The sequence below is a fragment of the Panthera tigris genome, chromosome B1, assembly GCF_018350195.1.
Source record: "Panthera tigris isolate Pti1 chromosome B1, P.tigris_Pti1_mat1.1, whole genome shotgun sequence".
In the NCBI taxonomy this organism is placed as follows: Eukaryota; Metazoa; Chordata; class Mammalia; order Carnivora; family Felidae; genus Panthera; species Panthera tigris.
This window is the reverse complement of record NC_056663.1, coordinates 136382677-136409264: the sequence shown is the minus strand read 5'-3', so window position 1 is coordinate 136409264 and position 26588 is coordinate 136382677. Positions and strand designations below refer to the sequence as shown.

At 40.1% G+C, this 26588-nt stretch overlaps 1 protein-coding gene across 2 annotated transcripts; it reads right to left on the bottom strand.

The window, feature by feature from the left end:
* Positions 1–317: 317 nt before the first annotated feature.
* Positions 318–25976, bottom strand: COQ2 (coenzyme Q2, polyprenyltransferase). Of its 2 annotated transcripts, none has more exons than XM_015542298.2 (7): positions 25696–25976; positions 20774–20940; positions 11512–11633; positions 10155–10240; positions 8379–8512; positions 6237–6425; positions 318–4097 (listed from the first exon to the last, which is right to left on the bottom strand). In XM_015542298.2, exons 1-7 carry the CDS (start codon positions 25940–25942, stop codon positions 3933–3935), a joined length of 1110 nt encoding a protein of 369 aa, XP_015397784.2. In that variant the 5' UTR covers positions 25943–25976; the 3' UTR covers positions 318–3932. The 2 variants fall into 2 exon arrangements, with proteins under 2 accessions (XP_015397784.2, XP_042840198.1); XM_042984264.1 differs by having other exon boundaries at positions 11512–11555.
* Between the last annotated feature and the right edge of the window lie 612 nt (positions 25977–26588).

Here is a 26588-nt window from a genome sequence, read left to right as displayed (position 1 = left end):
TCTCTTTCAGCTTCTAAGAGCCACCTGCATTCCTTGGCTCATGACTCACCCTTACTTCACTCTAACTTCCTACTTCCGTCGTTTGACCTTCTTGCCTTGCGATTACGGTGCGCCCACCTAGATAACCAGGATAACCGCCCTCTCTCAAGATTCTTCTTAATCACATCTGCAAAGCCCCTTTAGTATATAGTACATATATATACATATAAGTACACATACTATACATATACATATATACATATACTATATATGTACTATATACATATATAGTATATATACTATACAGTTAGTATAGAAGGTAACATATAGACTGGTTCTGGAGATTAGGACACGGACACTGGAGGATTTTATTCAGCCTACCACTGTTGGGATTGCTTTAAGGGCTAAAACATGTGCTTTAGGACAAGAAGGTAGGATTGGGTGGAAAAGGAAGAGCTTTCAGGTGAACTGCATTTGAAGAGTTGTCTTTTCCATGCTAGGCTTAGTACCAGGACTTTGTATTGTTTGCTAGGGCTGCCATAACAAAATACCACGGATTGAATGGCTTAAAAAACAAGTTTATTTTTTCAGTTCTGGACGCCAGAAATCTGAGATCGAGGTGTGGGCAAGGTTGGTTTTTTTCTGAGGGCTCTCTCCTTGACTTGTTAAGTGGCCATCTTCTCTCTGTGCCTTCACAGTCATCTCTGTGTGCGAGTGTCAATGTTTTCAGACTTCCTCTTATAAGGACACCAGTCACAATGGATTAGGGCCTACTCTAATGCCTCATTTTAACCTAATAACCTCTTTATTGACCTCATCACCAAACACGGTTACATTCCAAGTTATTGGGGGATAGGACTTCGATATATGAATCTGGGGCAATACAATTCAGTCCGTAATAGGCTTTAACATATATGCCAACTGTTTCACACTCTACAACTACCCAGTTTGGGCAGGTGAGAACGAAGCGGCGGAGGGCAGGTCATCACTTGCCTGAGGTCTCCAGCTGGCAAATACTACAGGGAGGACTCATGCACGGGCCTGCCTGCTCCAAAGGCCAAGCCCTCGTCATGGACCAGCTTCCAGGACAGTGGCAATGGCAGAGCTGGGCAGATGAGTGTGGCCTGTGGATAGCGAAGAGTGGGTGAGAGTGTGTCGATTTGGGGGAAATAGTAGGGTGTGACCTGTGGAAGGCTTTACAATCTGGAAGAGGCATAGAGCGATCTCACGAAGTCCAGGAAGAGGAGAGCTAGCACTTGTGACGTGTTATTTCTTGATTCTGTATTTTCTATAGAATAGAAATTTTCTATAGCTCGTATCCCACGTCTACCCTCACCATAAACTCATACTAGGTAACTGTTCAGTTTACAAAGTCCTTTCACATGTCTTTCTGTTTACAACCTCACAACGATTTTGCAACAGAAAATTAGGGCAAGCACCTTCTCCACTGAATGAATCTCCCAAAATAAGACTGGTAATTTCACTATCTGAAGTTACAGTACCTGCCATGGCCAAGCGGGAGACAGACACCCTGGCACTAGATCACTAGATGGAGGACAGCTGCACTTCCTTCCAATGCTGAATTGCTTGAAGTCCATGATTTTAGAGGCTAATAATCTACTTCCTCTCCCCCCTCCCCCACCCCAATCTGCTCCTTACTTATTAATACTACTTTTTCAGCTTTATACCTGGGAGAAGAAAGAAGAAATGAAATGAAAAGGAACCAAAATAACTCTGTTAAGTTTAAGCAGCTTTTTGAGAGCAAGGCAATCTATGAATTTTAACCTATATTCTCCTGTTCCTATTTATCACAAATGACTGCAGCTTTGCCGATTCTAGGATTTGTCCCATGTTCACTTTCATCAACCAACTTAGGAAAATAAAATCAAAACACGTTGTACTTACCCTCCGTTAATTGGATCAGCGCTAATGGGTTAAGATTCTAAGCATTTTAAAATATAGGTTGATCTGCAAATTATGTAGCTAGTCCAGAACAGATTACATAGACTTTGGCAAATTATACAGCCAGTTCTCAACAGAACTATTGCCCCTTTTAGACACTGGAGCTTTTTCCTACATGCAAAAGGCATTCTGCTTTAAGGTTTCCTTTAGGGTACAATGTAGGGGATGCCACACCAGGCCTCTCTGTGCTAAGCACCGATCCCCATTGGCCAGGCTCCTCCACCATTTATCCTGGCCAACATTCTTCTAGAGCCCACGCATGGGAAAAGGCATTCAGAAATCAACATTTTTTGCTATGAGAACTGGTATATTTTTAAGAGGCATAACCCTTTTCTAAGCTCAATTTTTTCCATTTCTCATTTCTTTCAATATTGAAGACATCCCTCCATCTGTATATACTCCGTATTTCTATTATTGCATTTTTTAGAAAAATTGTGTAAAAACGAACAAAACCCAGAAATCAACAGATTTAAAGTTTATCTATTCAGATGCAAATCATAGGAGCTAATCATATTTCCCTAAAAGTAGGGGACATTTCTATTCTCCCCTTCAACTCACTGTTGCTATAGCAGAGTAGAATCATGGATGCTACTTCTATTAAGTCTAAACACTCCTGTGGTTCAGTATTTGCTGAATAAACAGTTCACTACATTTTCCTGTGCTTATTTATCAGGGCCTGCCTGGTGTGTCAGCTACATTTACCAACACGACCATTATCACCAATATGCAATTTAGTGTTCACTGCTGCCCACAATCCACACACACAAATAGCCGCCTGCCTTACATCCCACGGTCCACGAGAGCCACTTAAATCCAGTAAAATATATTTTAGGTGAATACTGCTAGGTTCTGAAGAGAAAAAAACAATAAAGAACACGGAAATACAAAGTGTAGGTAGCATTTGTTATGAAATTTTACAAGCAGTGGCTGAGAAAAGCCCGAGAAGGTAACATTTAGGAAAAGACCTGCTGTGAAGGACTGACATAATTCAAGGACAGCATTCCAGGCAAAGGGAAGTATACATGCAAAGGCCCTGGGGCAGAAGTCCACCAGCCTGATGAGGAACAGTGAGGAAGCCAGTGGAGCTAGAGAGGAGTGTGGGAAAGTAGTCTCAGATGAGGCCAAATCATGAAGGGCCTAACAGGTGACAGGAGTTTTGGTTTGTCCTGAGGGACCTCAAAGGATCCTGGAAGGTTCTGAGCAGAGGAATGACAGAACTTCGTATAGGTTTTAAGAAAATCACTCTGGCTGCCGTGCTGAGAATATGCCGTGCTGAGAAGACAGCAAGGGAAGAAACTGTTAGGACATTTAACCAATATGCCATTATCCTATAAATCATAATCAAGTAAGATAAAAAAGAAATCAACAGGAATTAAAACAGTCCCTGGTGACTGCCTGCCTATTTTGGTTACCATGGCTGTACCCAGAGACCGGATGTGTGAAATAAATGTCAGGACTGGTAACAACAGAAGTCCGTATGGATATTGTAGATAAAAGCTTTTATTTACTTAAATTCTCCTAAAATATAAAAAACAGAATGGTTTCCTAACTTACAGCTTTTGGCAGTGAGTAAAGGTCATAACAAAGCACAATAAACCCCAACTTGCCAGCTTTTAGTTTTCCCTAAAAGTAAAGTCCATTTTCCTACATTCATTCATTTAGATGAGATACAAATCAGGTGTCTTTTAAAGTGCCCAAACTCCTACCATTACCGTAACTGCAGATGGGAATTATGAGCAGTTAGAATGCATCCACTTAAGTACTCAAGGTCACTCAAATCCTAAAGAGTTCCTGGTTTCTGAGACAGGGGAAGGATATTCCTAGAAAATACTTGAACTAAATCCAGGCAAATATGGTGTACGTCTTCATCTCGTGGTTCTTAATTCTTTAACATATTGCAAGACTGTTTATTCAAATCTAATTATGTGGTAATAAGACCTGAGAGTGTTTTGTAAAATTTGTTTTAAACATTCCTAGATCCACTTCATTTGCTAATTTTCTATTCTACTATCCATACTTTCCTTTGCTTCATCTGTCTTCTTTTCTTTCCACAAATTCCCGAGGACAATCCCTAACAAAACTATTAGTCCTAGTGTTCGGTTGGAGGTAAATTTATCCCAACAATCCTCAGGTCTGTGGATATCTAGAGTGTAAATCTGTAAGAGAAGATCACAATGCTGCATTAGTATTTAATATAAATTTTCTGGCATCACAAATAAACACATCAGTACAGAGAAGAAAATTGCACTCTCTTACAGGATTTTAAGCAACGGGAAGCCTTTAATGTACCCCAAACTGTTTCCAGTGTAGAAAAATCTACCGTTATCTCTCACTGGCTAGGTATTATCTAAGCTGTGTCCTAAAAACTTCCACTTGAGGGGTGCATGAATGCTTTGAAAGGCAACCCACATTATTTTTAGTTCTAACTAATTAGAAAGCTCTAAATATTTACACTGATCTAAAATCTGCCTCCTACAATTCCTACCCTCCAGTTCTAGCGTTATTCTTTGGAGCAATGGTTCCCAGCAGGTGAACAAATCCCATTTGGGAAGGACAAGTCTATTGTGCAGGGCTGTCTAGAGCACTGAAAGGTATTTAACATACCTGACCCTCACTCACTAAATGACTGTGGATACCCCGCCGAGTTTATTTATGATAACTGAAAATACCCCCATGCATATGGAAATCTCCTTCCCATCCCCACATAGAGAAGGGGATCTGGCAATCTAGACCTGCTGTTAGTGACCTAGAACAAATACATGCCTTTTTCTCCACGGCAGTCCTGCAAATATATCAAAAAAGTGTCATGTCCCTGTCTTATTCATTCCTAGGCTTAACCGTTAGCATCCCTCATTTCCCCAAATATTCTTTATTATGTGGCCTCCAGACTTCAAATCATCATGATTTCTTTTTTTCCAAATACTAGAAGTCTATGTCCATCTTAAAATATTGTGGCAAGGACTGGATAGAAGACCACAAATGCAATTTAGAATTTCAAGATGGGTTTAAATATTGCTTACAGTATTTGTAATTGCCCTCGTAATTTTTGCCTTTGTCCACTAATATCCAGGTGCTTAAATATGGCTAAACATCCATTATCCTGGCCAGACAATCAGTTGATGGTGACAACCCCCACAGTGCTGTGTTATGAGCAAAAGGGGATGTTAAGAAATTCTGAGGAGGAAAATGGTGAAATCTAGAGAATTCTGGAGAATCACCAATTCCTACCGTTTAAAATTTCATTGTGAGGAAAACCATGAAGGTGATACAGCATGAGGTTTACTTTGTGGACATTAGGTTTTGGTTTCCTTCTTACTATGTTATGCAAGTCTTGTTTACACTGATAAGTAATTTGCAACGATGTGTATCAAACAGATCATCTACAGAGAGGCTAACACCCTTTTGAATCCATTCAAAGAAAGTAACAGTAACACTGATACAAAAATAGAGTCCATTTAGAGGCGCCTGGGTGGCTCAACTGGTTAAGCGTCTGACTCTTAATTTTGGCTAAGGTCATGATCTCACAGGTCGTGAGTTCGAGCCCCACATCAGGCTCTGAGCTGACAGTGCAGAGCCTGCTTGGGATTCTCTCTCTCCCCCCTCTCTCTGCCCCTACCCTGCTTTCTCCCTCTCTCTCTCAAAATAAATAAATAAACTTGAAAGTTTTAAGGAAAAAAAAAAAAAAAAGAGTCCATTTACAAGCAACCTACTTCATTAAAATTAGATTTGGTTCATTCATTTTACAAAAGTAAATAATGTAGATCCCAATATAAGCTTGTGGGTGGTGGCTGAACACGCTGAAATGACAGTTTCCCACTATGTAGGCAGAATTCTGTCTGACATGTGAGCACTTCATGTCCTATCTGGCCTTGACTGCTAATGCCAGTGGAACCCATCCCTATGAATGATTAGTTTGCTAACCATCACAGCAGCCCACATATTGAAAGTACAGTTATGTTGATCAGTTTGGTTTCAGAGCAATTCAGCTCAACCCACAACCTTCAGACATAGCTGAAATTTTCCCAGACATCAATCAGAAGTAATTCCAGAAAAATCAGAGGGGAAAAAAAAATCTAGGTTTAGTTTTAGATTATTTCTCTAAACTAATACAGTGAGCTTTTTTAGATGATATGTTGAGGCAGGGGAAGGGGTGGTTCAAGATAGTATAAGCCAAGTAGTTGTTTGTTTTAAAGAAGTACGTTGCTTGGTAAACAAAGAGGTTGTTTCTGTTTAAATAGTTTTTACAATTTATAATCCAAGGAAAAATGAGGGAAAGTGTAAGAAAACGGTCAAACCTGGTGTGCCAGATGGGCTCCTACAGCAGCCAGAGCAGTGTAGTAGGGCACGGTCTGAGCACTGTTCACTCCCACCAGGCTCAGCGCCCCCAGCATCGCCACACCGAAGCCACTAAGCCACCGCTTGGTGTTTTCACGGAACCGCAGCGCCGTGGACTTAAGACCAATCAGAGCATCATCTCTTTTGTCCTAACATCAGAAAGTAATAATAAACTGTGTGGTTTTTATTGACATACCACAAAATTCACCATTCTGGTTGTATAACTATCACCATTATCTAATTCCAGAAGAAAGGGTCTTTATCTTCCTCCCCCTATCCCCCCAGAAGAAACGGTCTTTCAAAGGACATACGCTGTGAAAGCTGACAGTAACTTAGAAACACAGGCTGATCAGTAATGAATGTGCAGGCCAAATCCAGGTTAAATGTCACTGCTAAAACTATCTTCCAGCTCTATACATTGCTACATGTCACTGTATTGCTTACCACCCTATGAATGACTTTTAACTCTACACGGACCACATTAGAGTAAAACTCAAGTCTAACTGTTTACACAGCTCCTTCTTCCCTCTGAGTTCTCAAGTCTCAACAACTTCTTGTACATTTTAGTTTCAATCTTGAAGCCGCAGATGCAGAAAAACGCTTCACTGGTACCTGACCACATCTATTCACATTTCACTACTAGTGTGGTTTATTCCTCACCTCTCCCATCAAATCCTCTAAGTAAAGGTCGATTCTGGTGATACACTCCCATCTACCTGCCCGATCTCTTCCAGCAATTTTATTTCTAAGAACTTTCACATACTGTTGTGATTACAGCCACATGATGTCAGAGGCTGTAATGCCCAACTCTGCACCCAGATAGCTATCTGACAGGCTATCTTTTGGGCTTCCAAATCCAAGTAACAACAAATGCAGGATTAATGTATGTTTTTCCCTTCATACTGTAAGCACCTTCAGGTGCAAACTGTCTTTCATTACACGCAGTACCAAAGTGTGAATGAGTATGTGGTGTTTTACTGAAGAAGTGAATCTAACTGGAGTACAGATATCCTCATCATTGGTTCCAGACATTACTGTGAAAAGTATAGGCATCTCTTCTGAACTGTCAGTCAAGTTTCACTTCAGGAAATCAGGCTGATTAGGGACCTAGCAATCTTCTTCATGACAATACAAACTCAGTGGGGGAGAGGGGTAAATGAAAGAAAGCAGGATGAATTCCAGACTGGAATATCAGAAAACATTCCATCGAACCAACACATATTCTTCAAGTAAATAATTGAGAAGACAGTTACATTTCAGAAAAATACTGAGAAGGAACTGTTTCAAAGTTCGTAATGTAAAAGGAAAATTAAGAACATAAATCAAGAAAAGCAAAAGTGGGGTTTTTTTATTAGCCGTATGAAAAAGGCAGTATCAAAAGCTATAAAAATGTTTATATTCCTTAACTAAGTAATACACTCCTAAAAATTTATCCCCAAACACATAAAGATATTAGTGATTAGAACATTATTTATAATTGCAAAAACTCTCAGAACTTAAATGGCTCAAATGGACAAATTATTAAAAAGATTTATGGCAAAAAAAAAAAAGATTTATGGCATATTAAATCAATGGATTATTATTCTGCAGTCTTAGAGTGGTAATGACAAAAAATATGGGAAAGTGCTTACTACCCACACGACTAGGAAAAAGATCTGCCTGGTAGAGGCCTCCACAGAAGGGAGGAGAACGTGGCAGTTAAAAGTGCAGACTGTAGAGACTGTCTGGGTCTGAATCTCAGCTCTGCCATCCACTAACTGTGTGACACAGAATGGTTCTCCTCCACATGTTTCCTCATCTATAAAATGAGGATAACAAAAGCACCTTCCCTCCCAGGTTGTTATGAGGATTAAATTAGTATTTGTAAGGTTTTTTTTCAACTGTGCCTGGCAATACAGTATATACAATTTAAATGTTTGTAAATTAAAGAGTTGATCTCTTTGGTAAACATACATATACAGGAAACAAAAATATCTTGTTGGTGCCAAAGAAGTGTGAATGATTTTCTTTTCAGAAAACATACTTTCCCTTTAATGTGGTTCATAAAGTTCCTAAACGGCGATAAAAACTAAACCAGAGTTAAGAAAAAAGATATTTTTTACCTGGTGAGCGTAGATAGTATCATAAATTAGCGTCCACATAATTCCAGAAAAATAAAGAGGCAGACAAACAGATGGGTCGCAGGAGCCCTTGATAGCAGACCATCCAAGTAATGCTCCCCAATTAAAAGTCAACCCTACAATTGGTGAGACAGAGGGAGAGGGCAAAGACACTTTAGACTCCCAAAGAGGGGAGGGGGCATTGGCATGTACCAAGTGCTTCTACGCATCAGGCTCTGTGCACTGTTTGCTACTAGGTCGATTCCTGAAATTCTCTCAGCTCTCTGTGGTGGTGACGAGCTACTCTGCACAAAAAAGGAAACGGGTTTGGAGAGGTTAATTGACAATTCAAATAACACGGGTAATAGAAAAAATACTATCACCCTAATAGGAGGTTTCACGAGAACATTCCCCCTACCTAGCACGGTGCCTGGCAGTCAACGAATGGTAGAAGCTGGGGTTTCAACTTAGACCTAGCTGAGCCAAAACCTTGTGGTCTGTCCTTTAATCACTCTCCTTCTCCCATAAGTGACAGAAACAAGAGTACAGACGGGAACACTTATTCATTCTGTAAGCCCATCCTCTCTGAGGACTGTAAACGAACATCGACATGCGGACAACTCCCAAATCTCTATGTGCACTCTGATCGACTCTACACTTCAGACTGGACCTGGAACTGTCTGCTTGACATCTCTACCTGCAAGTCCCTCAGGTACCTCATACTCAGTGGGTCCCACAGGTCTTTTCTCAGAAACCCCCTTTCTTCTTTTATTCACTGAAAAAAATGGTTCAAGCATCTAGAATACCTTTAGGAATATTCTAGCTTATTCTAGTAGAAGGTATTTTTGCAATAGATTTTGATTTACCTACCCGTCTTTTGTTTGCTCTACCAACAAATATTTATTGAATACCTGTGACGTGCCAGGTGCTATGGTAGGTGGTGGGCCATCCACATGTAAAGAAAGCTTTATCTGTTAGGCATTTATTATTTATAACTGGGGAGACAGAGGAAGCCCCCAGCATCTTCTTGTTTAGTTACTGCTGGTGAAATGAGGAAGTGCCACTCCGGAGTGTTGTGGGAGCCAGAGGCGAAACTGGCTAACTTTCTCTGGGAGGGCTAAGGAAGACTTCACAGACAGGGGCTGTCTAAGCTGTCACATACTAACCCTTCCTGCCTGAGTGTGCTTTTCACCCCAACCCTCCAAGTGCTCAGGGCATCCAGGTCAGTCACCTAAAGAGAAGGGTATGGTCAAATCTGTTAATTTTCTTCTTCATGACATACCAGATTTTAAAAAAAGCATTTCAGGAAATAATAATGATGATAATCTTTATTATTATTTTTTTTTATTTTTTTTTAACGTTTATTTATTTTTGAGACAGAGAGAGACAGAGCATGAACGGGGGAGGGTCAGAGAGAGAGGGAGACACAGAATCTGAAACAGGCTCCAGGCTCTGAGCAGTCAGCACGGAGCCCGACGCGGGGCTCAAACTCACGGACCGCAAGATCGTGACCTGAGCAGAAGTCGGATGCTTAACCGACTGAGCCACCCAGGCGCCCCTGGATAATGATGATAATCTTAATAAATATATAAGGTTTCTTAGCCAATAAAAATGGCTAATTACCCTCCCTTAAAATATCAAATTCTATTCTTGGTTTAGAAAACTTTATGACTGACTGGACATTTTATCACTGCCACATTACACACACACACACACACACACACACACACAGAAGTTTGAGGGTATCCAAGGAAATACTTGTAGTTATTTCAAGCTCACCCAAGGCTAATTGAGGCCAGTATGTAATTCTTTTCATTAGCGGGTAGATGATGACAAGAAGTACGGATGCTGCTCCCAGAGCTATACTGAAATCAAGCAAAAACATTAAAGATTAATGTCACCATCTCTTAGAAATTGCTAAATAAGACAACAGTAATAATACTAATTGGAAAATGATTGATCTTAAATTATATATTTTGTTGCGTAAAATTATTTTCCTGGACCTTGATTAGGATAAAAGATGATTAGAAGGTATTTTAAGTATTATAAAACAACCAAACAAAATAATAATGCATATAGTGCTTTCATACATTAGGTGCTGTTCTAACTGCTTTGCATATGCTAACTCGTTATAATCTTCACGACAAACCTAAGAGGCAGACAGTCTTATTCTACTTGCTTTTGCAGATGAGGAAACTAAAGCACAAAGAGATTAAGTACTTTCTCGACTGTCACAGAGCCAGTCAGTAGCAGGGGCAGGATTCAAACCTAAGGCAGGATGGCTCCAAAGTCCAACTTAACACCCACTCTATGCTAGTGCCTCTCTAAATGTTGTTTTAGATTACTGGAGATGTCCAAACAGAATCAGAGTCAACACACTCCTCCCTATGTGCACGATGGGTGCTACTCCTCAGAAGAGGACAAGGTCACAAAGCACCTATAAAAGGATGACAGCATAAGATGTTATTAGGCACCAGCTCATCTAACACCGCCCTCTCAGGACAGACCTTCCAAAAGCATTTTCATGTGATGCTATCAGGGCAAAGTATGCAGTTAAGTCTAGTTTCTATAAAGTGACACTTATTTTTTGTCCTTTTTTTTTTTTTTCTCATTTAAGTACTTTCTAAGCAGCCATCTGACGCACAAAAGTTTAATTCTGTCTCTATTTAAGAGACATAAGAATGAATTCTTCCATTTTTTTTCCTTTGTCATTGATAATGAACATGACTCTCGGAAAGACCCAGTTAATCTTTTTTGCAAAATGAGTATAATTACTTCTATCTACTTTAGAGATACTGTCAGGATAAAAAAAATTTCACATAAGGGTATATACGCACATCCATGTACGTATCCGGAAAAGCTATGAAGGTGCCGTGTGTTCCCCAGGGAACATGCAATGAAAGTATAATGGTGGCTCAGGATAAATTAAATGCTGGTCTTCCAATTCCTTTGGCTGAAAACATTCCTGATTTTACAACATGTGGCGACTTATTTATACTTGCTAACTTACAGATGCTCAATAGGTAACCAATAAACAATTCTGTGACAAAGATATTTCTATTTTATTTATTTCTACTTTCTCCACTTCCAAAAGAGAGATTTTTATACACGATTCTGAAAGAGACATTCACTATACCTGTAGTCATTCAGACACAGAAGAACACCCAGTGCCAAGGTCAGCTGTCCCCCGAGGAAAACAAAGGATTGAAAAATTGAGATGTCTCCAGCAGCTATTGGACGATTTGCTGTTCTTACAACCTTAATACATAAAACCAGATACCTTAGCCTCATGTAATGGTTCCATCATGGATTTAAACATGCAATCAAGAGAATGGCCATGGCAAGCACTAAAGCAAAAATATGAATAAAAAGTGAAATCAACATTGGAAACACTGCCAAAAATGAAAACTTCATATTTAAAACAGCTTTGAAAAGTACCAAAAATTCCCACCACTCATTCCACTTCCTTTCCTTCTCCCATCTCCATCTCCAAACAGACAAAACAAAGCAACTTCCTTATCTGGCTATTTAGCTACCCAGCTTATTAGCAAGTATATGCCTAATTTTCAGAGAGCAAGGAGAGACAATAATAATGATAATTCTCAGGAAAAAGGAAATTGCAATGAATGTTTTGATTACAGGAAGCACTGCAATTAGAAATCAAATGTAAATACAGAAAGAAGACAGATTATCTGGGTTTGAAACTGGGAGTGCTTTTGCCAGGCTATTTAAGAATGCGCCTATAATCTAATATTAATTGTACCCAAATGTAAAGAGCAGACTCAATGTAAGAATATGAACAGAGCTATTATTTGGACAAATAATATACATTATTCTTTTCCTGTGTAGAGATCATGAAATGTGATTATTATACACTGAACCATTAAAAAAAAGAAAAAGAACATAACCAAAATTGTCATCATTGTTAGAAGAACTCAGGATCTGGGATCCAAGAGCCCAGTGTTCCATCACCTACTGGCTGTATGAATTTTGGCAAATTACTTAACCTCTCTTGGGCTTAGGTTACTTTCCTGCTAAAAGAAAAACAGAAAGAGAGGAGAAGAAGAGGAGAAAGGGGTACTAAGAACACCTACCTCATACAGTAAATGCAGTGTCTAAAGCATGTAAGTATGTAATAAATGTTACCTACTATTAATATAACATATTTTTGTTTTGATTCTGATTTATATCAAGGGTTAGCAAACTATGGCCTGTGGGCCAAATCCAGCCTACTGCCTATTTTTGTTTGGCCCATGAGTAAAAAGAATGGATTTTACTTTTTTAGACAGTTGAAAGTAAGTTAAAAAAAAAAAAAAAAGAGTAATGTATTATGATATGTGAAAATAATACGAAATTCAAATTTCAGCATCCATAAATAAAATTCTATTGAAACGAACATATTGTTATATGGCTGCTTTTGTGCTCCAACAGAATCAAGCAGTTGCAACAAAGAAGGTATGGCCCACAAAGCCTAAAATCTTTACTATCTGGTCTTTCACAGAAAAAATTTGCTGACCCAATTTATAAGCATGCCTCACTGTGCAGTACAACAGTTTGTCAAAAGCTACAATGACTCACCTTGGTTTGAGTGCCAGAATCGGATCTTTTATCTCTGATTTTGTCCCTAGAGTCTTAGTTGGAAATATATCTATGTCTTATATTTGTTGTAGGATGTTACAATTATTCCGGCTAGTACATGAGTGCTCACAATGTGACACTATTCTGACAACTATGTATTCATCACACCACTGGATCCTTACAACAACCCTGACTTCTAGCCACTCACAAGTTCCTGCCATTTGTTTTAGAAAACTGAGGCAGAAGAAGCTCGGTAACTTTCCAAGGTCACAGATGGTTAGTAGAACAGTCTGTCTAGTCCCACTGACCACACTACTAACCACAGATTATACTGTTGCTTCAGTGGTGATAATTAATTAACCTAGCTAAATTCGAAATAATTAACCTAGCTAAATTCGAAAGCTGAAAATAAACAAGCACTCCATCAAAAGACTAAAAATGATGTAATATGATGATCAAAACATATTCCATGTGGTTTTTATGAAACCAGATTGCTCACAGCTTATAAAATTAAATCATTAATACCTGTGCCTTGAGATTATTTTAATGTTTATGGACCTAACGTTCATTGCATGGTTGGCAGATTATATATGTCAAAAAAACACATTAACCCATATATCCGAATAGTAATTCAACTTATCATTTAATATATGAGCAATTTACTTATTATCTAATGTACTAAACAAAACCCAAGCCACAAACATATCTTTATTGATATAGAGTTTTTAAGAAACTATGAGATAAGCATGACAACATGGCCAAGCTTTTTAACTCATCCTTTAACATGCAAAAATCTGTGGGAATGCAAGCTGGTGCAGCCACTCTGATAAACAGTATGGAGTTTCCTCAAAAAGTAAAAATAGAACTACCCTATGACCCAGCAATTGCACTACTAGGTATTTACCCAAGGGATACAGGTGTTCTGTTTCGAAGGGACACATGCATCTCAATGTTTATAGCAGCACTATCAACAACAGCCTAAGTATGGAAAGAGCCCAAATGGCCATCGATGGATGAATGGATAAAGAAGATGTGGTATATATACAGTGGAGTATTACTCGGCAATCAAAAAGAATGAAATCTTGTCACTTGCAACTACGTGGATGGAACTGGAGGGAAATTAGTCAGAGAAAGACAAATATCATATGACTTGACTCATATGAGGACTTTAAGAGACAAAACGGATGAACTAAGGGAAGGGAAACAAAAATAATATAAAAACAGGGAGGGGGACAAAGCATAAGAGACTCCTAAATATGGAGAACAAACAGAAGGTTACGGGAGGGGTTGGGGGAGGAGGGATGGGCTAAATGGGTAAGGGGCATTAAGGAATCTACTCCTGAAATCATTGTTGCACTGTATGCTAACTAATTTGGATGTAAATTTAAAAAAAAAATGCAAAAATCTGTTGTGTTCCTTTAGGCTAATAATGAACTATCTGAAAGAGAAATTAAGAAAACAATCTCATTTACAATTGCAGTGAAGAATAAAATACCTAGAGACAGATTTAACCAAGGGGGTACAAGACCTGTATATTGAAAACTACTAAACATTAATGAGAAAAATTAAAGAAAACACAAATAAATGGAAAGATGTCCCATGCTCATGCACTGGAGGAATTCATATTGTTAAAATGTCCATACTACCCAAAACAATCTACAGATTCAATGCAATCCCTATTAAAATTCTAATGGCATTTTCCACAGAAATAGAACAATTCTAAAATTTGTAAGGAACCATGAAAGACCCCAAATAGCCAAAGAGAAAGAAGAACAAAAGAAAGAAGAACAAAAGAAAGAAGAACAAAGCTGGAGGCATCACACTTTCTGATTTCAAACTAGACTACAAAGCTACAATAATTAAAACAGTATGATTTTGGCATAAAAACAGATCAATGAAATACAACAGAGAGCCCAGAAAGAAATCCACACATATATGGTCAATTGATTTATGATAAAGTAGCCAAGACTGTAGTATATTCCCTATACAATGGGGGAAGAACAGTCTCTTCAATAAATGGTGCTGGGGAAACTGGACAGCTACATGCAAAAAGAATAAATCTGGACTCCTATCCTATAGCATACACAAAATTAACTCAAAATGGTTTAAAGACTTGCACGTAAGACCTGAAACCATAAAACTCCTAGAAGAAAACACAGCAATAAGCCCCCTGACATAGGTCTTGGCAATGATTTTGTGGATCTGAGACCAAAAGCAAAAGCGACAAAAGCAAAAATAAACAAGTGGGACTACATCAAACGAAAAAGCTTCTTCACAGCAAAGGAAACCACAACAAAATGAAAATCAACCTACTGAATGGGGGAAAATGTTCGCAAATCAAGTACCTGATAAGGGGTTAATATCAAAATATATAGAGAACTCATATATAACTCAATAGTAAAAAAAAAAACCTAAAAAAATCCAAATAAAAAATGGGCAGAAGATCTGAATAGACATTTTTCCAAAGAAGACATATAGATGGCCAATAGGCACATGAAAAGATGCTGAACATCATTAATCGTCAGAGAAATGCAAATAAAACCACAATGAGGTATCACCTCACACCTGTTAGAGTGGCTAAGAGACAAAAAGACAAGAAATAACAGAAATAACACCTATCGACGAGGATGTGGAGAAAAGAGAACTCCTGTGCACTGTTGGCAGGAGTGTCAATTGACACACCCCCTGTGGAAAACAATATGGAGGCTCCTCAAAAGATTAAAAATAGAACTCCCCTCTAATCCAGGAATCCACCTCTGGGTATTTATCTAGGGAAAACAAACACATTAATTCAAAAAGATATATACACTCCCATGTTCACTGAAGCATTATTTACAATGGTCAAAATATGGAAACAACCTAAGTGTCTGTTAATGGATGAATGGATAAAAAGAAATGTGGTACACACACACATATACACAAAATGGAATACAATTCAGCCATTAAAAAAATCTTGCCATTTTGCATCTCAAGGTCTTTATGCTCAGTGAAATAAGTCCTACAGAAAGACAAATACCGTATGATCTCCCTTACATGTGGAATCTAAAACAAACAAAACAAAAACTCAAGCTCATAGAAAAAGAGAACAGGTTGGTGGTTGCCAGAGGCTGAAGGGCTAGTGGAATGGGAGAAATGGGTGAACTGATTTTTTTTCCTCCAGTTTAAATAAATTGAACAACAATTTTTTAGAAAAGAATTTCGATTACAAAAGAGAGATGCAGATAGTATTTTAATGTCTTTTTTTAAAATTTATTTTTGAAGGAGAGAGAGAGAGCATGAGCGGGGGAGGAACAGAGAGAGAGGGAGACACAGAATCCGAAGCAGGCTCCAGGCTCTAAGCTGTCAGCACACAGCCCGATACGGGGCTCGAACCCACAAACTCTGAGATCATGACCTGAGCCAACTGAGCCACCCAGGCACCCCCCAATAACATTTTAAGTCATGTTAGCAAAATCTCTTTAATAGTTATAAAATACTCATTTAAGAGCTTTGTTATATGTCTATACAGAATCTGGACTCAGGGCGCCTAGGTGGCTCAGTTGGTTAATATCCAATTTCGGTTCAGGTCCTGATGTCACGGTTCCTGAGTTCAAGCCCCGGGCCAGGCTCTGTGCCGACAGCAGGGAGCCTGGAGCCTGTTTCGGATTCTATGTCTCCCTCTCTCTCTGCCTCTCCCCTGCTCACACTCTGTCTCTGTCTCTCTTTCTCAAAAATAAACATTAAAATTTTTTTTTAATTAAATAGAAACTGGAATCTTCTAATCAGAGAAAAATGTCATGGGGGAGATATACCTAATCAATAACCTTTTACCTAAGGAGAAAAAAAAATCACTTAAAGGGAAACTAAAATCGTTCTATTTTGTTAATTAAAAGCTGGTTGGTTTGAATATTTTTTTAATTAACCTTTTTCTTTTGAGATAACTGTAGATTTATATTCAGTTTTTAAAAACATCTCTGCATTTTGGGGTGCCTAGGTGACTCAGTTGGTTAAGCATCTGACTCTTGATTTCGGCTCAGGTCAGGATCTCGTGGTCATGAGATCCAGCCCCACATCGGGCTCTGCACTGGGCATGGAGCCTGCTTGAGAGTCTCTCTCTCCCTCTCTTTCTATCCCTCCCCTGCTCTTTCTCTCTATCTAAAAAACAAACAAAAGAACCCCCCCCCCCCGCCAAATCTCTAGTTTTTAAAAATATAGAGATTGCATATGCCCTTTATCCAGTTTCCCCCAAGAGTAACTCACATTTGCAAAACTCTACGTTACAGTAAAATACTACAGCCAGGACTTTGACATCAGCTGCTCTAAACACGTTCAAGAACTATTTTGAAGCGATACATCCCAGAAACTGCAATCCTATGGTCATGCAGAAGGAAAAACTAACCAGGTGTAGGAACCCCAAATCAACCAAGCATGCTTCTCCTGGCATGGACTAACCTATCCCAATGGGGCCAGCGGGACAGAAATGTGTTTATCAGGCAGTTCCTGCCACTTGCCACTATCCTATCTTCCAGCCACACACCAACCACAATGCTCCAGTTGTTAAGCTTTGTACTTCATCTTACAGCCATGCCTCCGTATCTACTGTTCCTTCTGCACAGAGTGACCTTCGCCCTACAGCCCACCCTTTTTTGCCATCTTGTTCTGACACAGTTCAAAGTTCACGCCCCTGGAAAGAAGTTCTCTCTGCTTCTTAGGCTGAGGTAGGTGGTCTTCCGTAAGTTCCCTTGTGGACGCCACTCTCACGATAGTGCTGCTGTAGTGTAACCATGAAATTGTGAGGTCAGAAATACTGTCTCTCATCCATGCAATCCTAAAACCTGTCACTGCGTCTCACGCACAGCAAGTATTCAATAAACATTTTTTTGAATTAAAAAATACATTATGATACCGTTCTTTTTTTTTAACGTTTTTTTTTTTTTTTTTTTTTTTTATTTTGGGACAGAGAGAGACAGAGCATGAACGGGGGAGGGGCAGAGAGAGAGGGAGACACAGAATCGGAAACAGGCTCCAGGCTCCGAGCCATCAGCCCAGAGCCTGACGCGGGGCTCGAACTCACGGACCGCGAGATCGTGACCTGGCTGAAGTCCGACGCTTAACCGACTGCGCCACCCAGGCACCCCTGTGATACCGTTCTTATGAACTAAAAATCATTACAGGTGTGCCCTGCTGAAGCAAAATTCTGACCAGTATGAAAGGCAAACTAGGGACGATTATTCACTTTATATAAATGTATAGAAGAGTATTCACTTTATATAATTCACCATGGCTTTATTATTTTTTTTAATGTTTATTTATTCAAGAGAGTATACGCACGTGCATGGAAAGGGCAGAGAGAGAGAGGGAGAGAGAATCCCAAGCAGGCTCTGTGTTGTCAGCGCAGAGCGGGAGGCAGGGCTTGATCTCATGAATTGAGAGATCATGACCTGAGCTGAAATCAAGACTAGGATGCTTAACTGATTGAATGACCCAGGGGCCCCCACCATGGCTTTCTTCTAAATCGAAAGTTTACTGAGGAGGGCACCTTTTGGGATGAGCACTGGGTGTTGTATGGAAACCAATTTGACAATAAATTTCAAAAATAAATAAATAAATAAATAAGTAAATAAATAAATAAATAAAGTGCTAAAAAAATAAATAAATCAAAAGTTTACTTGATTATTTATTCAAAGATTTAATGAATGATCTTGTACTTGTTATGCACAATTGCTAAGGTAAAAGGCAAACAAGATGGATGCTTCCCTTGAGAAAGTAACAGTCTGTTGAGGAAGAAAGAAATAATTATACACACGCATTAGAGTATGCATAGAAAATAATTGAGAGAAATACAGTGCATCAAATGGTTACATGAAGTTTCTCTGGGCATTTGGGAGAGGAAATAAGGAACACTTGTACTTTCTATACTTTCTATTTTGGTACTGTCTGAATTTTTCAGATTAAACAAACAAGTACTATTTTTCTAAGGAGAAAAAATAATAACAAAATTGTGCATTTTTTAAAAGAAATAATCACAGCAAATGCTAACAGGGGCTTCCTTGGCTTGTTTAAATTAAGATTTGATCCTGCCACTTGCAGCGACATGGATAGAACTGGAGGGTATTATGCTAAGTGAAATACGTCAGTCAGAGAAAGACAAAAATCACATGACTTCACTCATATGTGGAACTTGAGAAATTTAACAGAAGACCACGGGGGAAGGGAAGGGGAAAACATAGTTTCAAACAGAGAGGGAGGCCAAACCATAAGGGCTCTTAAATACAGAGAACAAACTGAGAGTTGATGGGGTGGGGGTGAAGAAGAGGAGAAAATGGGTGATGGGCATTGAGGAGGGCACTCGTTGGGATGAGCACTGGGTGTTGTAGGTAAGCAATAAATCACAGGAATCTATTCACAAAACCAAGAGCACACTGTACACACTGTATGTTAGCTAACTTGACAATAAATTATATTAAAAATTTTTTAAGTAAATAAATATTTGATTTATAGAAGAATAGTTACAACTCTAATATATATCCTAAAAAATATTTTTAAATGTTTATTTATTTTTGAGAGAGAGACAGAGAGAGAGAGCGTGAGCAGGGGAAGGGGCAGAGAGAGGGAGACACAGACTCTGAAGCAGGCTCCAGGCTCGGAGCTGTCAGCACAGAGCCAAATATGAGGCTCAAACTCAGGTGGTAAGATCATGACCTGAGCCGAAGTCGGTGGCTTAACCAACGGAGTGACTCAGGCACCTGTGTAGTTGATTACCACTGCCTCTTGTATCCCACATATTTCTTCTGTGGTTTACTTTTAATTTTGCCATTCTTGAATAATAATTTTTTTTAAGTTTATTTATTTTGAGTGAGAGAGAGAAAATGCAGGGGAGGGGCAGAGAGAGAGGGAGAGAGAAAATCCCAAGCAGGCTCCACGCTGTCAGTACACAGCCTAAGTGGGGCTTGATCTCACTATTGTGAGATCATGACCTGAGCCGAAATCAAAGAGTCCAAGACTTAACCGACTGAGCCACCCAGGTGCCCTGAGTAACTTTGTTTTTTAATGTTTATTTATTTTTAGAGAGAGAGAGAGAGAGAGAGAGAATGAGTGAAGGAGGGGCAGAGAGAGAGAGGGAGAGAGAGAATCACAAGCAGGCTCCAGGCTCTGAGCTGTCAGTGCAGAGCCCGAAGTGGGGCTCGAACTCACGAACTGTGAGCTCACGACCTGAGCCGAAGTTGGAAGCTTAACCTACTGAGCTACCCAAGTGCCCATGACTCTAATATATATCTTACAGGAAAGAATGATGGTTGTTTTGGATCCCCGAAGGTTCAGGATGAACTTTTCCTTCACTCCTCACATCCATACCTTGGCCCTCTAAATTCTAACTCATTTTGTAAAAATGAAGTACACACCCTGCCTGCATGGCTGCTCCTGTCGAGAAAGGAAGTACATTGCACTTTGCGACACCCGCCATTCAACTGAAAAATGGCACTTATTATGCTGGTACACTAAAGTACACTAAAAAAACCTTTGCTTTTTGTCGAAAGTGATGCCACCATGTTACTCTGCAGAATTGAGAGGAGCCTCCCTATTCCTTTCCGGGAAGAAACTACCTTTTTTTTTTTTTAATTTTTTTTTTTTTAACGTTTATTTATTTTTGAGACAGAGAGAGACAGAGCATGAACGGGGGAGGGTCAGAGAGAGGGAGACACAGAATCTGAAACAGGCTCCAGGCTCCGAGCTGTCAGCACAGAGCCCCACGCGGGGCTCGAACTCACGGACCGCGAGATCATGACCTGAGCCAAAGTCGGCTGCTCAACCAACTGAGCCACCCAGGCGCCCCAAGAAACTACCTTTTTATCATAGTCCCGGTCCCACATGTCATTAATAGTACAGCCTGCTCCACGCATCAGAACAGCTCCAGTGCCAAAGAGGGACAACATGTACCAATCTGGAAAACAACCTGGTTCAGCTGCTAAACCAATGCTCCAAGTACATGGCAGGTACAACAGCCAGGTTCCTAAGCAAAGATAAAAGACAAAAAAGATGCATATTCAAGTTAGTTATCTGTCTTTAGTTTAAACACTACATCCCAGAGAAGTAAAGAACACAAAGTCAAAAACACATGACAAAACCGTGAAAATAAATTTACAACTCATATCACAAAGGAATCTTCGGCCCAAGATGTAGGGTTCCTAGAAACTGGAAGGAGATCACTAGTCCAATGGAAAAACAGACAAAAAAGATAAAGTTCACAAAGAACTACAAATGATTCTTCTTTATATGAAAGATCACCTTTGAGAAATACACATCAAAATTACATTGAGATAACATTTTTCACGTGTCAGATGGGCAAAACCCAAAGTCTGACCACACACCCCTAAGTGTCTGATACGCATTTCTCATGAGGTCACCAAGTGGTCCAACCCATCTGGAGGACAACCAAAAAATTTTTACCCTGTGTGCGCTCACCCCCACTCACCAAATACATGTATTTGAATGTCAGTATGTTCATAGACCGTGTCAGGGAGGATACATTAGAAACTGATAATAATATTGGTCTCTGGGGAGGGGAACTGGGTGGCTGGGAAACAGGGGAGGAAGACTTAGTTTTCATTCTACGTCTTTGCACTTTCTGAATTTTGTGTCATATGCATGCATTACCTCTAAAAAAAGTTAGTAAAACTTTCTTTACTGTTGTTAGCACAATAAAATAAAATAGGCTTGAGGGAGGGAGATCATTAGCCTACTGTTTTTTAAATATTTTGCAGCTACATGCACAAATGGGATTCGTTCTTGGCACACAGCCCAAAAGCTAGACAAAATTAAGCTAAAACCAAATAGACCCTACAGATGGGAGACTTCACATGTGAACTCTGATATTCTACTTTCAAAAGAAAATATTTCAACAAATGTTTGGCTATGGTGCCTATTAAGATAAATTCTGAGCTTTCCTTCCCAATTCAGCCACGTACGAGAAAAAGGGATGTGGCTAAATAAAGGTGAGATCCTATACAAAAATGGCCGAATGACAAAGTGCCTATAATCATATTTATGCTTCATAAGTTTAACCTTTATTCATTTACAGGAATTTATAAAGCACATATGGGAACTAAGAATACAACAGTGACTAAAAGAGAGAGCCTTTCTGCCTTCACACAGCTTATAAATGAAAAGGAAGAAATACAACTAAACAAATAACAACAACAAAATAGATCAATTCAAAAACAGGACAAATACAGGGTCCTATAAAGGCATAAAACAGTGCCACCCAAGTCACTGGGGGAGGGATCAGGGAGGACACAGAAGAAAAGATAAGGAGAGGCTGAAAACAAGAAATTTGAGTCCAGACTCAAATTCGGGTTCAGGGTGTCTGGGACTGACTCGTATTGGGTGTGTCCCTTATAAAACAACAGCAACAACCGCTCACATTTACTGCAGGTTCAGGAAATGTTAGCCACTGTTTTAAATGCTTTATTCATGCAAACTCATTTAATCCTCAACCACACCCTTACAGAGTAAACTCTATTACTGTTTCTATTTTACAGATGAGGAAACAAATGCACAGAGAGGTTACGTGAAACAAGTGAAACAACGGGTTTAACTACTTCCTTTTTCCTGGACCTAAGAGGACAGCTCAGAGGGGCAGGGTTACTCTGAAACAAAAGAATACCACTTGAAAGGCATTATTTTCCTGGTGCAATGAGAATGAGTCTATTTAAAAAAGAATTCTGGAGAGAAAAGATGTGTAATCACCTATAGCATTTTGTGTCAGGAACAAGACTTCCTTTGCCATCAGTCTATATTATAGGTACTATAGGCATTTACCTATAGGAACCGGTAGGGCATCCCTATGGATGAGGGGGGTTTCTATAATCAAGGGGAAGGTCAGACATTCGGTTTGATGTCTGCCACTAATAAGTGGAGTGATGCTGGACACTAAAGTATACTAAACTTTAAGGTTCAGTCTTCCTTGAGTACAAATGAGGGGAAAGAATATCTACCTCTCAGAGTTCTTAGGAGAAAACAATACTAGTGATGATGAATATAAAAATAGTAATAGCAAATATACAGCTGTTACTATGTGCTGTCATGGAACACTTGATTCTCACGACAAACCTATGAGATAGGCACTATTTTCAATATACCCACTTAACAAATACAAAAGCTGAAGCACAGAAAAAGTAATTTGCCCGAGGTCACAAAGGCAAAAAGTGGCAGAGTTGACATGTAAAGTTAGGTTTGTAGACTTTGGTCTGGTTCTAGTCTATCCAAGGTCAATGCTGAGTGATAACTCAGTATACCTAAATCTCTACAAACACTTAAGTTCCTATTGCTCCTTTGTGCTCCTGATTCTCAGCAACAGCTCTTTCCTTTCTTCCCTATTACACTGTCCTTATTCTCTCTTCCATGAAAAAGGATGCAGAGGTGATGAGGACGCAAACAGAAAGAAAGGCCTATTGTAGGAAAAGGAAAAATTCTCTGGGAGATGAAACAAAATGAGCAAGTTCTGAGAGGTGTGGGCAGAATGGGCAGACCAAAAAGCCTGTGTAAACTGACTCCAAGAACTTTACTAAATTACATATTATCTTCAAGACAACGTAATTACCCATAAAGGCAGTGAAACAAAAATTACACCATCAATTTAGTGTAAAGAGTGCCACCTGCTGAAACTTTCTGGAATACTATAGTTTGTGACACATCTGAAAGAAGCTGCAATCCATTCTGAAAAACAATGAAACCCACTTTGGTTTATAAAAACAAATCAACTATAGCAAAGTAAAACAATGAACATAAAACTTACCCCACAAAAGAAGAATTTAAATAAAGAAATACCAAACTTATAAACTCTGTCAATTTATTGTTCCTGGCATACAGTAGGGCTCAAAAAGTGTTTGTTGAATGAATTGCAACACAGTACTATTAGTAAATAGTCTTAAAAAACCCTACAATTATCACTTTATTTAGAACTAGAGCGTGCAAGCTGGTATCTTCTTAACATACATAACTATTACCCCAGTCTTCTCCAATTCCCTCTTCTCAGGTATTAATGCCAAACATTTTCTTGAGCACTTATTATGCCAGTCATTGTTCTAAGGACTCAACACACATTTATATAAAATAATTTTCATGACAACCTTATAAAGTCCATATTATCAGTATCTTCATTTTATAGATGAGAAAAGAAGAGGTCTGATTCCAGAGCTTTACTTGGAACAACTATGTAGCTAGCCTCTTATGTGGTGGGATGGTCAGCCACTAATGCAAAAAGCCAGAGGTTTATGGATATGGGAATAATGGCAGCTGTTGATCTGTCCTGGATGTCTGTAAGCCTACACTGCAGCTCCGTCAGACACCAAAACAGAATTATAGTTATGCTTTAGATTAGACCTAGGCTTGGAAATTTATGCCTATCAACTTGTATCTGGACCCAAAATGCAAGGGGTCATGATGGCAGGACTGTCCCTATTATTTAATTTGCTTTTATACTTTAATAGCTAATCGTCGTAACTCTTAGTGCTCCGATCCCAAATAAGTAGTGCATAAACCTAGAATACCACAAGCAAGACCTACATTTGGGTCTTGGCTAGGCCAAGGTGGAGTGAATGCATCCAGGCATCTGAATGTATTTCCCTGCATTGCAATGGCAAATGCTTTCATCTTAGATGACCTGGAGTTTAAGCTCTGCCCCTCCCTCACCACTGTCCATCCTTCTTTGGTTCAGCTCTTATCCAGCCTCGCCTCCCAGTATTTTCTACACCCACCTGCCATTCTAGATCAACTCATACTCTTGATGTTCCAACTCTCCACCCTTGAGTCTTTGCAAAAACATTTCCCCCAACCACGAAGATATCTCCTCTGCAAAATCTACCTGTCTCTGAGACACAATTTGCTCTTGACACTTTCTAACAATGGAGATCCACACTAATTACTCCTTTTCCTACAGCACTTGGCCATCTGTACCACTAACGTTTGATCTCCTTCTTTCCCAGCTCACCCAATAATTTGTCTTTTTCCACCAAGACTAGGAGTTCCTTGAAATTGGTGTGTATAGCTCTTTCCGTCCCTGAGGCTAGGTGATATGGTCAGAATTGGTTTGATACTATTGCCAAGCTATGTAGGAGGCACTAGACAGAAATGTCCCATTTTTGTGGCGCTTAGACTGTATTGGAGACTCGATCAACCAATAAATGCATCAGGTTAGTGGTGAGTATTGTGAAGGAAAATGGAAGGTACAGGTGTAAAGCATGAGGTGGCAGATGTTATTTTAGATAGGAAGGTCACGGAAATCTTCGGAGGCGATGGTTAGCTGACAGGCGGTCCATAAGTGCTGTACCTGCTGCGTTCACCTGAATTAAATCTTTTGTGTTAACGGGTGGTGGAGGGCAAAGCTAGAACTCAGCATCAAAACTAGGTTCACCTGGTCTGGCTCTGCTTCCCTCAGTTGTAATAACAGTTCCAGGTTTTTGCCTTGGGAGCCTTAAAGAATTACAGGAAGGATCAAACATAATGAATGTGGACGTGTTTCGATATTGTAAATCTGTGCACAAAAAGGGACACAAGAACGGAACTTCCGCTCGATTCACTGTTTACACAAGGGCCAACTTTTTGCCCGTCCCGAGCACTCAGGATTCAGAGGGATGTGAAGGCCCGCGAGCCACTTCAGGGACCTCCCCTCCGGGCGTTCCGAGACTATCGGCCGCCTGGCAGCTTCTCCGCTACTCCGGCTTCTCCCCTACTCCCACATCCCCGCGGTGCGTCCGCTCGCACTCACCAATAGGCTTGTCCAAACGCATGAGGCGCAAGTAGGGCTGCAGGGGGCGGGGCGCCGAGTTCACGACCGCGGCGGCCGACAGGCTGAGCCGACGCCTGCGCGGTCCCTGCCCGGCAGAAGGCTGCCAGTGCCTGGCGCGGGGCGTGCCGGCCGCGCGCGCGAGGGCCAGCGCGCCGGAATCCCGCAGCCACGCCTGCGTCATTACCCGCAGGCTCCGCGCGAGCCCCGCGCCGCGAACACCCAGCATGGCGATCGGGAGGGCGGGGCTCCATACAGGCCTGAGGTCGTTCTCTGGCGTCAGGTCGCGGCAGGCTTGCGCAGTGACGTCAGTGGATGACGGTCCACGCCTGCCGGACTGGGTGGAGTTGCGGTCTGAGCCTTTCTAGTTATGGTGAGGTAGGGATTGTCGTGGTCGCTTTAACCCGGGGCGGTTTCTTAGTTAAGGGGAATTCCCATTATCCGCTTTCTCAATAAATGAACAAGGATGGTGTTCATTTATTGGGAACAGTTATACCAGGAAAAAAAGAAAGCCTCGGAAAACCTACCAAAACATTGATTGCGGGCAGGTGTTTTCTTTTTAAAGCTAAAAGGGCGCCAAACGCCAAATGTAAGAATGTAAATTAAAACCGCACTCAGAGTTAAGGGACATTCATTACACAAGTGAAAATCCTAACTGTGACAGTCAATTCAGAGGACTTTTCTGTAATCAAGAGGCAGTGAGCCTTGTGGGATGGTAAGAGGCTGCAGCTAGAACATCTGGTGGTGCTCTTAATTACAGCCAATTCGTGGATAGCGCTGTCTGCCAGGCACTGTTACGGGCACTATGCACGTATTATCCCATTTAACCACTTAGTGACCATGGGTAAGTCACTCATCTGCATTGTAGTATTGTA